Raw genomic sequence first — 13,234 nt, forward strand, 5'->3', positions numbered from 1 at the left:
AAGTATTGAAAAACTATGAGGTAATAGGAACAATGGGTGGTGGTAAAATTTATCTTCTTTTGAAGGATATTCTTTGAAGTTTGAGGAAACAAATATGGATCTATCTATCTACCTACTTACTACCTACCTATTTTTATAGATAAGGGGATGGAAAATCAAGGCACATCACCCCTAAAAATTCACCTACCTCTCCCTTTTTTTGGATAAAGATGGAGATGGTAATGGTTTAATGAAAGGCAGGCAGAGATTATGAATATGGAGAGAATTTTGAAGCTTTTAAGTAGTTACTGAGGCAAATATTTGAGAATGAGAACCTTAGTCAAGTGAGAGGATTGACAAGATGCTCCTGAGTGTATAATGGAAGTTGGACTCTAGAACGCTGTAGTAGTAGCAATCTTTGAAGATTTATTATTTTGCTCTAACAGTACTTGGAAATGTAGGTATGGAGTCAGCAGATTATAATATTATTGGTTATAATATTGATCTAGGATTGGGCCTTTTTTTGGGTGGCTGTATTGGGAATTTGGAGGTGAAAGGAATTGGTGAATGTTGAATAGCTAAGAGAATAGTTAAGGTTAGTCCATATCCATTATATTAGGTTCAGAAAGAGAAATGTAAGCTAGAAGAAAATTGAGGTCAATGTCTCTTTGACATTGAAGAACAGAAATGAGGTCATGAAGTTGGAACATGGTCAGGAAGCTGTGGCCATAGAGTAGGAGAGTTGAAATGTTTCATCTGGAACAATTTCAAGTGATTACAAGATCCTACATGTGAGTGATTGAATAGGATGAGTAAAGGTCCAGGAATTAAGATGATATGAATATTGAGGCTGTGCTCTTAATTCTCTATGTATTTTGTGTTTCCCAGGAAATTGGCAGAAATTGGGATTGAGAGAAAAACTAAATCAGGTCTCAAGTCTTCAGTGAATGAGGTAGGGGTTTATAGATGATAGCAACACAGAATAGGGGTTAGAATAAATGAGTGACATATTCCTCAAAGCAGCATGAAGAGAGGAGAGTTTTGGGGTGAAAAACCAGGAAGGAATCAATCTCTGTTGCTTGCCTAGCAGAATGGTCCTTATGTATCTGATAGTGTTAAGGAGGTATCAGCATCTGTAAAGAGTGAACCAGATTTCACATCTGACTTGGAACATGATGGGGAGAGTTTTGGGGTGAAAAACCAGGAAGGAATCAATCTCTGTTGCTTGCCTAGCAGAATGGTCCTTATGTATCTGATAGTGTTAAGGAGGTATCAGCATCTGTAAAGAGTGAACCAGATTTCACATCTGACTTGGAAATAGAGTGACTGTTTTGGAAAAAAGCTTAGGCCTGGAGCTGTGGTTCCAGATGATGAGTGGGATGTGGAAAAAGGGGTCATTAGTGGCAGGAGCAGAGAATAAGAACAGAAAGGTTAGGGTGCCTTTCATCATTTTGTGATTGAAACTTAGGGAGATGAGAAACATGTTTGAAATTGGCCTCATATGGTGCAATACTGGTGCAAATTATTGAGAGTACCAGGTGGTTGCTGACTCTGTTTGAGCAAGATACTGTGGTGTACTATAAGGTTTGCAGAGGGGCTTGTTAGGGCCTGATTCTAGGGAGAGGTTCTCTCTGGCTGTCTTAGAATGATTGGACCAAGCCAAAGGCTGTGGGTTAGATAGCTCCAGAATATTAACGGGCATTGTCTGGGTGCAGACTAATGCACCCTGCTCTGTGTAACATTTAGGCCCTTGGTAGAGTAAAAGAAGTGGTCCTTTGATATATCAATAGAAGAGCCCTATTGGAATATTGAAGTGAGCCTTCCTGAGTGTGTGTATTAGAGTGCAGTTCTTTATTTTTCAGTTCATTCAACAAATATCTTAGAGCATATGTATCTTGGTTACATCAATGAATAAAGCAGACAAAAATCCTCACCTTGTGGAGCATACATTTTAGTGAGGAGGGAGACAAATAAACATGAAAAATAAGTAAATCATTTAGTGTTTTAAAAGATGAGTGCTATGGATATGGAAAAAACATTCAGGAGAAGGAGTATTGGGAAAGGCTGGAATTTTATTTTATTTTTTTAAAGATTTATTTATTTTAGAGAAAGAGTGAGCAGGTGCATGCATGAGTTAGGGGGAAGGGCAGAAGGTGAAGGAGAGAAGCAGACTTCCTGCTGAGCACAGCAATGTGGAGCTCAGTCTCAAGACCCTGAGATCATGACCTGAGCCAAAATCAGGAGTCAGATGCTTAACTGACTGAGCCACCCAGGCACCCCGAAAGGCTGCAATTTTAAATGTAATGGTTACAGTAGGCCTGATTAAGTGACATTTGAACAAACATTTGAAGGAGAGGGGATGAGCCATGTGACTTTGTGGGAAAGGTATTCTTTCTAGATAGCAGAAACAGTGAAAAAAAGGCCCTGAGGTGGGAGTGTGCCTAGTGTGCTAAGGAATGAGGAGAGTCTCATAGGTCTGAAATGGGTTAAACAAGAATAATAGTGGGCAGTAGGTCCAAATGTTAGAGTAAGAATGTGGCTAATTGAAGGTTTTTTTGTTGTTTTTTGTTTTTAGTTAAATTCTAGTTTATTATCAATACAGATTTATATTTTTAAATACATAGTTCTAATTATTTAAGTTTACCATGTTTACCATACATGTTAAAATGTAATGAGCAATTAAAAAATGTAAGACTAAGATTTTGAGTTGTAAAATGTACTATCAGTCATTTTGTTTGAGGAATAATTTTTTAAGTTCTTTATCCTTAAGGTAGTAGTTTTCACTTCTTTACAGAATGATTTAGAACAAGTACTACGTCAAATTGGTGATAAAGACCAAAAGATCCAGAACCTTGAAGCCTTACTACAGAAGAGTAAAGAAAATATTTCCTTACTAGAAAAAGAAAGAGAAGATCTTTATGCAAAAATTCAGGCTGGTGAAGGAGAGACTGCTGTTCTTAACCAGTTACAAGAAAAAAACCACAGCTTACAGGAACAAGTAAGCATGACAAATGATTCTGTTTCTAAAATTGGGTTTGTAAATCTTACTAAGTGCTTTATTTAAATGACTCTTCATTCTGGTAATTTTTAGTACTTTTTAAGTATTATTTTTTTTGACAAATAACATCTCATTTACCTTAGAGGTAGGTTGCTATTGTAGTAAAAGTAAGTTAGCATAATCTGACAAAGTATCAGTTCATGTCCCAGCATGTAACTTTTTACCTGTGTGACCACAAGCAAATCATTTCACCTTGTCATCAGCTCATTAGAAAATTAGAGATGTTATTAACAGTGCATTCTTGCCTCATGGCATTTTGTGATGTTTTGAAAAAAGAATGAATAACAACGTATATTTATAAACTGAAAGTACTAATCAAGTGTTAGTTGTCACTATGTATTGGTTAATATGCAGGCTTACTAGTTACTTATATTTTGGTCATTATATGTCTGTGAAATACATAGCTAATAATAATTTTGGTAAGTTGCTTATATGTAGTTTAAGAGAAATTTACAAAATTTTGCTTAATATACTTTCAAACTGAAAGAATTTATAGTTACTTTTTTGGAAGAATTGTCCCAAAAGAGAGTTATAAGTATCTAAATGAGACAATTGTAAAACAAAACATCACTAGGTAATGGCACTTTCTAATTCTTTTTAAAAGAATAAATAAAAACAAACCTATCTACTTGAGCTTCCTGCCTTGTTGAAGTAACAAATACCTATTTGGTCCTATCACCATAAATGACTAGAAAAGTAGGGAAAAAATGTAAAACCACTGCTTCCAGATACTGTACAATAAGCAGTGTGGGGCTTTGATTTAGGAGAAGCAAGGGAAGTGAACCTGTTGACCGTTCTAGTTTCTGACTTGGAGACATTTTCCAGACTGTGGTGCAGGTTGGGGGGGTCCAGGGAGAGCACAGCAGTCCCACTGCACTCAGGGGTGAGAGACTGCAGTTCACAAAGGGTGGGGTACCTCACCCCTGCAGGGCAGCTCTCAGAGAGGGGCTCAGCCAGAGGAGAGAGCAGCCCCAGCAGTCTACAGAGGGATTCACTTGGGTCCTTAGCTGGCTGCAGCACTTTGCATTGGCACGGTGGGATTCCATGAGGCCGGGCTGTGAGCAGTTACTAGGAAGCTGCAAACTGAGACGTGGTCAGGACTGGGAGATGCTCAGGTTCCAGCAAGGGAATAAAGAAGTGGTTGAACACTTGGGGGACATTTAGTAAAACCCCAGAAATGTCACACCAGAGAAAACTAAACTGCCCTAGGGTAAAAGCTAGTGTACACCTGGCCTAATAAAGCATAAGAACAAACCTCAAAAGGATCCAGCTGAACCGCATGTATATTAACTGCCTGCTAGAACAAAATTCAGCATTTTTGAAAGAAGACAACAAAATCAAGACTTGTTCCATAAATATCAAAAAATTGCTGACATTCAAAGAAGAAGAAAACATATATGGCTCTTAAAATATGCTTATGAGTATAAGGGAAAAATTATAATAGAAAGTAGAGATGATAAAAAAAGAATTAAATAGAAATGTATAATTGAAACTTCATTGGATGGGCTTAATAAATTAACCAAATAGATAGCAGTAGTGAACATTAAGACAAACCATTGAAACTGTCCAAGATGAAGCACAGAGAGAAAAAAAGGCTGGACTAAAAACAAAAACAAAAACAAAAACAAAAACAAAAAAAACCCCAAAAATCCAAAACGAAAAAACTATGCTTTAGTGACCTGTGGGACAGGATCATGTAATCTAGCATACATATAATTGATGTGACAGAAGGATGGGGAGGAGAAAAAGATTGAAATGATGGCTGAAAAAAATTTCAGTTTGATTAAAAATAATGAACCCACAGATTCAAGAAACTCAATGAACTCTAAGCAAGGTACACCAAAGAAACGTCACATAAATTGGATTTCATCTAAATTAAAATTGCTTGCATTTCAAAAGTTATCATGATAAAAGTAAAAGCCAAGCACAGACTAAGAGAAAATATTTGCAAAACATATAACTGACAATTCAGAAATATTCAGAATATATAAGGAACTCATTACTTACATCACTAATTGTCTGGGGCTAGAGATGAGTAGAGGGTACTGACTGCAAAGGGGCATAAGTAAACCTTTTGGAGTAATTGAAATGTTTTCCATCTGTGGCAATGGTTAAATGAGTGTATATATTTATTAAATCTCAAGCTGTGCGACTAAATTTGGTGAATTTTATTTCATGTATATTATAGCTCTTTAGAGGTGGTTTTAAAAATAATAGAAATCTCTGAATTTGTTATAATTTTTAGTGCTTATTTTTGGAAAGATGTGAATAAATTTTTAAAAAAAATATGAGATAACCTATCATAAAGCACTTTAATATTCTCATGGTCCTTAAATTTTTTTGTTTTGTTTTGTTTTTTTAGTTCTTATTATATCATTTGTGACCTTCATAATTAGAGTCTTGCTTATACGATAGGTAACTCAACTAACAGAGAAGCTGAAGAATCAGTCAGAAAGCCATAAACAAGCCCAGGAGAATTTGCATGACCAAGTACAAGAGCAGAAGGCACATCTTCGAGCTGCACAAGACCGTGTTCTTTCTTTAGAAACTAGTGTCAATGAATTGAATAGTCAATTAAATGAGAGCAAGGAGAAGGTCTCCCAGCTTGACATACAGGTAATGTTGAATTATGTAATTTAATGTGAGTTTGTCTGAATAAAACTTCTATTTAAACCATCAGATATAAATTCTGTTTCTCTCTCCTTGTGTCTTTCTTTGTCCCTCATCTTCACCTCCATCTCCCTCTTTCTACTTTACTTACTAGTGGAAAGATATTGGGAAAAGGAATTAAATAAAGGTTGTGTTTAGACAGTTTGTTGAGCTTTCATGTTTGCCTTTTTTGCTCTTTATGTTTTCTGGCAATCTAATCTGAAACCACCCGATCTTTTTTCTTTTTTTTTCTTTTCTTTTCTTTTCTTTTCTTTTCTTTTCTTTTCTTTTCTTTTCTTTTCTTTTCTTTCCTTTTCTTTTCTTTCTTTTCTTTTTTCTTTCTTTTCTTTTCTTTTTTCATGAAATCCTTTTTTTTTTGAAATCCAAGTAATTTTCTATTATACCATTATATTTCTGTGTTAAAAACTTTTCGACTTTGATTTTTAGATTTTATTTTAAAGGTTTAATTAAAACCCTTTTTATGTACTATTATATGTTTTTAACATACATTCTTTCAGAGGCCAATATAGGTCTTGTTCAATGAATCAGTGATGGATGGGAATTAAAGTATTTCTTTTTCCATTCTTATTGTTGGTTTCTCATTCTATACTATAGTAGAGAAGGTTATAGAAACATTTCTAAGCCTTGATTTTATATTAGGAAAATAATTCAATTGGAAATAAGAAATATAAAATAATATAATAAGGGATACTTAATAACTTGGAAAAAGAGGATATATATTTGTAGATGAGTTGTATGTTAACCCAATATTTGGAGTCCAGTTAGAGAGAGGGAGAAGTGTTTTGGTGTCATATAGGGGCATATATATCATCTTATATATCATAAACTTCATCATTTATGCAAACATTATTAGGAGTCTTTTTTCTCCTACTCATTCCTGTTTGAGGGGTTATCACATACTTATTTTTCAATGTCTAAATCCTTACGTTTTTTTTCCCCGAAGGACCTAATTTTTAAAAGAATTTAGTGACAGAAGCAATGCATATTCAAGCAAGAGGAAATCAAGAACTAAATATGAATTAAATGACTGGTCAATTTTGTTACAGATTAAAGCCAAAACTGAATTACTGCTATCAGCAGAAGCAGCAAAAACTGCTCAGAGAGCAGATCTTCAGAATCATTTGGACACAGCCCAAAATGCATTACAAGATAAACAGCAGGTAGGTGAACCTGATGCAGTTTCATCCGATAATGTAATGTTTTGTTAGATGAATTAATTGCATACATGTATAAAAGTGATTCTCAGTTTTATTAATGTCCTGACCAGCTTGCTTTTTCCCTTTAATTTCTCCCTGATTTCAGAATCAGTTGAGTGTTGGATGCAGGAGTCAGACAGATGAAGATAAAAATTCATTTTTGTTTTTGATAAAGCTTAACTGGTGTGCACCTGTGGTTGGGCTTCTTAATATTATATTACTCCTTAGTATAGGCCATGGTGTGGAGCTGAAGTATCTACTCCTAATTGTTGAATTGTTGCATTCCATCAAGTGCCAATGATTGGGAAAGAGGGCCAGACTTTCACACCTGTTTTTAGTAGGTAATCTGGCCCATGACTTGGATATACTTACCACTTGGAAGCAGGAAAAGAGTACCACCATGTATTCCATTGCAGTAAGAGTTACTCTTTTATCTTGGGGGTAAGAATAAGGAGGGTTATAGGGAGTGCAGAAGTTACTTTGCTCAATACTGCTGATACAATAAAAGCTTACTATTTTAGGGCCAAGATAAAAATACTGAAAAATATTTTTCATGTTTTACCAGACAGAAATTTTTAAAATTTATACTTATTTTACAGGTAACACTGGTTGTTGGTCTATTTTTTTTTAAAGCAGTATAGTAATATATTAACAAACTAAAAACTTTGTTTTCTATATTTTACCCTAAGCTTTAATCCCATTTTGCTCCTTGGATGGAATGTTTGCTCTTAAATTTTGTATGTATCATTCCAGAGTTTTATAAGCATTGAATAAATACATGTGTATTCGTTTATATATAAACACACATACACACAACACACACACACACTGCTATTTTTATGTACATAGAATTACTGTGTATGTATGTTCTATAACTTTGCTCACATTTTTGCTAAATATGTCTATTTTCTGAGCACGAGGTCAGTGCTAGAAACTGTAATAGAGTATTTATAAGAATAACCACACAAAAGTCTAACATTTTTCTGCCCAAAATATCACTAACAAAGTTTGAAAGCACATAGCAGAAGAATAAAACATTTTCTGAAATGTGTCTGATGAAGGGCTTAATATCCTTTTATTTAAAACACTTAGATAAGAATTAAGGAAACCGGGATCCCTGGGTGGCGCAGCGGTTTGGCGCCTGCCTTTGGCCCAGGGTGCGATCCTGGAGACCCGGGATCGAATCCCACGTCGGGCTCCCGGTGCATGGAGCCTGCTTCTCCCTCTGCCTGTGTCTCTACCTCTCTCTCTCTCTCTCTCTCTCTCTCTCTGTGTGTGTGTGTGTGTGTGACTATCATAAATAAATAAAAATTAAAAAAAAATTAAGGAAACCTACAAAAAAAGTAAATGATCAAATATATGTTAGCAAATGTTCAAGTTCATTAAGAATCAATTGTAAATTAGTATAGTAACAGAAGATGCCCTTATTGAGGTAAGACGTCTGTGTTTAACACTAGAAGGTTTGGAGAGGGTGTAAAAGAATAAGCCATCTTCATACATTGCTGGTGGTTGGCTATGTTAGTTCAACCTTTTAATGGTGGTAAGGAAAGCTGTTTGGCAATATTTTTCAAGAACTTTAGGATTTTTCATTCTTTAGCTCTTTTTAGTTCTTTATCCTAAGGGAATAATCCTAGCTTTTAGGGGATGCCTGGGTGGCTCAGTGGTTGAGCATCTGCCTTTGGCTCAGGGCATTATTCTGGGATCCTGGGATCGAGTCCTGCACTGGGATATCCACGGGGAACCTGCTTCTCCCTCTGCCTGTGTCTCTGCCTCTCTCTCTGTGTCTTTTATGAATAAATAAGTAAAAACCTAAAAAAAAAAACATAGCTTTTAATGTGCTCTTCACATTTCTGTTAATAAAATGCAGAAAGGTTATAGCAATCTAGGAATCTAAAACAGGACTTTTGGCTAAAAAATGATCTGGATCAAATAAAATAGAAATTTATGCAGTCAAATATCATTATATTTTAGAAAATGATGTCACAATTTCAGGATACATTTTTATGTTAAAGGTTAAAATAAAGCAGTATGTAAAGCAAGATTCTCTTCCTGTTTTAAAAGTATAAGACAAAGACATATACAGAAAAGACTAAAAGGAAAATTATCAAAACATTAATAGTGACTATTTATGGGTGGTATTTACTACTGGTAATTTTTATTTTGTTCTTTCAGTGCCTCTAGATATTACAAATTAACAAGTTTCATATATGTAGTCACTGTTTTTAAAAGTTATTTTTTAAAATGGCATCTTGAACATTGAAAACAATTATAATATAAAAGCGTTACTTTATTATCAGCCTATTTAATATTGTTATATCTTTTGACTCCTAGAATAATTCTTTCTAGAAAAGGTTATTGACTGGTTATGCATATAAACTTGGTAGCTCATACCGTGTGCAGTTTCAGTTCAGGTCCTTTATACTGGTAAATACAACCTTTGATTCATTATTAGACTTATTTCTAGTCTTACTCCAATAGTTTCTTAAATAAAATTAGAATTTTCAATTTTACTTTGATGAAACATTTGGGCATACAATAAAGTAAACCTTCCTATTACTAAAGTTTTCTTCAATTGTGCTTGTCTATAGGAGTTAAATAAGATCACTACTCAGTTGGATCAGGTCACTACAAAGTTGCAGGATAAGCAAGAACATTGCAGTCAGCTGGAAAGTCATCTTAAAGAATATAAAGAGAAACACCTCTCTTTAGAACATAAAACTGAAGAATTAGAAGGTCAAATTAAGGTTTGTATGAAAGATATCAAATTTACCTATATTTTCTGCTGCTCTAGTAATGGAAACTGATAACCTAGAAGGAATTGAAGATTTTAAATTTGTAAACACGAGTGAAGTTGTGATATCAGACTTTAAATTATATGTAATATTCAAGTTTTATTTTTGAATTCCATCTTTACTTCTAACTTCATTAATGGGTAGCTTTACAAATGGCAGCTTTAACATGTATACCAGTTTTTTTGTAATGTGTAACTAACTATTGCAAAGAAACAACCAACGAGGGATCTACTCTGTAATTATATGAAACTTATCATTTTGTTGTTATGAAGCCTCTTCTGTTCCATCATTCCTATCGCTTTAGCTCCTATTCCAATATATATTTCACATATGACAGACTTCTTCCTTTTTTAAACTTAAAATTTATACCTTTTGAATTTTGTTTTTAGTTTAATAATAAGTTTATGCTGTGATAAACTACTTCTTACTTTAACACGATTCCAAGTGAAAGTGTTGATTTACTAAAGAGATTAAATGACTAGACCTTTCAGAAGAGGATTTGACCTCAGTCCTTTTTCCTTTAAATGGGATCTACTATCAATTAACTATATCTCAAATGACTATGTATATGTAAGTTATATCTTCACAATCAGATGAAACACTTCTGTAGAACTGCATATATATATGTGTGTGTATGTATACACATATATATGTATACATATATACATACACACATACACTGATACAACATGGAGGAAGATTTATGTTTACAATTCTGTTTAGGGATTTCTTTTTCTTTTCATTATGGTCAGTGATAATAGTAATGACAAATGACTTTTTGTAATGGTTGAAAAGAACAAGAGACCATTTACTGAAAAGCATCTAATGAGAATTCTCTTTGGGTATCTTCTACAAGTAGTTATTTAGAACCAAGAATGTCTCATGTGATTAACATTTGGTAATTATTTAAGGAAGTATTCTATGTGTTTTATATAGCTGTTTTAAAATTTTGCAGTTTATGTCAAATATCCAGTATAAGTGTTGAGTAAGTGCCACAGATACAGAGATTGGTTTATACAATATTTAGGGTGCAAAATTATTACAACTATGTAAGAAAATGCCTTGCTCATCAATATTTAAACTTTATACTTAACAGCTTGATTTTGTAAATTTGTAAAAATACAGTTGTATGTATGTGTATGAGACAGAAACTATACTATGAAGAACAGCCATCTCTAAACCAAGAACTTAATTAAAGGTGCAAAACCAAGAATTTAACTGACTTTATATTTAGGGCCAATAGGTGTTAACAGGAGGGATAACATGATAACTCCATTTTAGTTTTGGATATTTATAATTACATTGGTGTTGTTCACTGAATATAAAGGATAATATATTTTAAGTGGGCCCATGTGTGAGCCTGTTACCTAGTTTTTCCATACTTGAATTAATAACTTTTATTCAAATAATAGATACAATTATTTTAAGTTTATTCTCTTTAGAGTTAATGTTTAAAAGTAGAAACTTAGTGACTGCCTGTCGTGTATAAAGCCTGCTGGTAGGTCCTCTGAAAAATGCCAAAATAAATAGTTCCTTTACTCAGTAATAGCTGGGAAGGAAAAATGTGTTTTTATTATATCATAAATATTTTACGGTTATTATTATGTGTCAACACCAATGTAAATATAAACAAAAATGTTATATTTAATAATAGATGGATAATTATTGACATTAAAATGGTTACTGTATTATATTTCTTCCATAGAAACTAGAAGCTGATACTCTTGAAGTTAAAGGAAGCAAGGAACAAGCTTTGCAGGAACTACAACTACAAAGACAGCTGAATACAGATTTAGAGCTTAGAGTCACAGAATTGAGTAAACAGCTTGAAATGGAGAAAGAAATGTAAGCTAAACTACTTTAAGGGAGAGGATTATAAACTAAGTATTAAAATCTTACAGTTTCAGTTTTGCTTTTGCAGTGCTTAAAGATTTATTAAATGTTTCTTATGTTGATTCTGTAAACTCTGATGTTAATATGAATGAGTGAAAAATAAAGCTGTCATAATATGGTTAAATTTACTATCACTAGAAAGGATTGAAAGTTTGGATCATCTGGTCTCTTTTCAACAATAATGTGGTACTCATTTCTCTGGGTTAAAACAATTGTTCTGAGTTATTCACTGATTTGAATAAGTTAATGTGAAAGTAACAAATAGAGGAGTATTTATATATATCACCCAAGAACAATCAGGCTTCCTCTTTGAGGGACTATACCAAATATGGAATGTATACCTTTTTTTAAAATAAGAAATACTCTATTTAGCTTTGTGATGCATCTTGACAGATTGTATTTATGAGCACAAGGAAAACACCAGAATCAGTTTATCTTTTTAAAAAATTATTATTATTATTATTTTAAAAGATTTTATTTATTTATTCATGAGAGACAAAGAGATAAGCAGAAACATAGGCAGAGGGAGAAGCAGGCTCCCCACAGGGAGCCTGAAGTGGACTCAGCCCTGAACCGGGATCATGCCCTGGGCCAAAGGCAGATGCTCTACCGTTAAGCCACCCAGGCTTCCCTTAAAAATTATTGAAGTAAAATTTACATACCATTAAATGCACAGATCTCACATAAACAATTTGTTTGATTTTTATTAAGTGTGTACTCAGTGTAATAATATGCGCCCCCTTCCCCACAAAATTTTTATTACTCATGGAGTTTCCTTGGGGTGCCCTTCTAGTCAATACCTTGTAGATGCTTCTGATTTCAGTGTCTATACATTGATGTTGTGTAGTTTTGAATTGAAATCATACAGTATGATTTTTTTTTTTTTGTGACTGGCTTTTTTTCACTTACTGTACTGTTTTAAAAATTCATCCATGTAGTTGAATAAATATTGTTCCATTGAATGAATATACTATAATTTGTTTATCTAGTCTTTTGTTGGTGGGTATTTTTTGGGTTATTTGCATTTTTTATCTGTTTGAATAAAGGTGCTGTCAATATTCTTATATAAGCATTTTGTGAAAGTTCAGGGTCATGGTGGGATAGATGTATGCTTAACTAACTGTATGAAAACTACCAGACTTTTTCCCAAAGTGTCTGTACCATTTTATACTCCTACTGGGCATGTTTCAGTTGCATCATTTCCTTGCCAGTATTTGGTGTTGTTAGTTCTTTAATTTTAGCTATTTATTGAATATTAAATGGTATCTTATTGTGGGCTTAATTTGCATTTCTTCATTTGTGAAGTGTAAATTATTTTGCCTATTAAAATTTTTTTCTCATTGGATCTTCTTATTATTCTTTATGTATTCAAAATACTAATCCTTTTCCAGATAACCAGCTAGCTAACCAGACAGACAGCTAGATTATCAAGACATTTCCTAGCAGCTTTGCTTTACGTTTTTTTGGTAGTGTCTTTCAGTGAAAAAAAAAATTTAAATTCTGGTTGAATTCAATTTGTTATTTGTTTTATTTTATGTTTTATGTTTAATGTTTTGTGTCTTTTCTAAGAAACTTCTGCCTATCCCCATGGTTTATGAAGAATTCTCTTATGGAAATTTTATAGTTTTAGTTTTTACATTTAGGTA

General features: G+C 33.4%; 1 protein-coding gene across 4 annotated transcripts in view; it reads left to right on the top strand.

Annotated features, from left to right (window-relative positions):
* EEA1 (early endosome antigen 1) overlaps window positions 1-13,234 on the top strand; it is a 110,969-nt gene that overhangs the window by 64,948 nt on the left and 32,787 nt on the right. For all 4 annotated transcript variants that reach the window (XM_041738110.1, XM_041738111.1, XM_041738112.1 and 1 more), the window contains 5 exons: window positions 2,774-2,977; window positions 5,453-5,653; window positions 6,754-6,867; window positions 9,492-9,647; window positions 11,401-11,540. In XM_041738110.1, the coding sequence (XP_041594044.1) occupies window positions 2,774-2,977; window positions 5,453-5,653; window positions 6,754-6,867; window positions 9,492-9,647; window positions 11,401-11,540 (815 nt within the window). The remainder of the gene's footprint in view (window positions 1-2,773; window positions 2,978-5,452; window positions 5,654-6,753; window positions 6,868-9,491; window positions 9,648-11,400; window positions 11,541-13,234) is intronic.

The sequence above is a fragment of the Vulpes lagopus genome, chromosome 23 (genome assembly GCF_018345385.1).
Source record: "Vulpes lagopus strain Blue_001 chromosome 23, ASM1834538v1, whole genome shotgun sequence".
Taxonomy (NCBI): Eukaryota; Metazoa; Chordata; class Mammalia; order Carnivora; family Canidae; genus Vulpes; species Vulpes lagopus.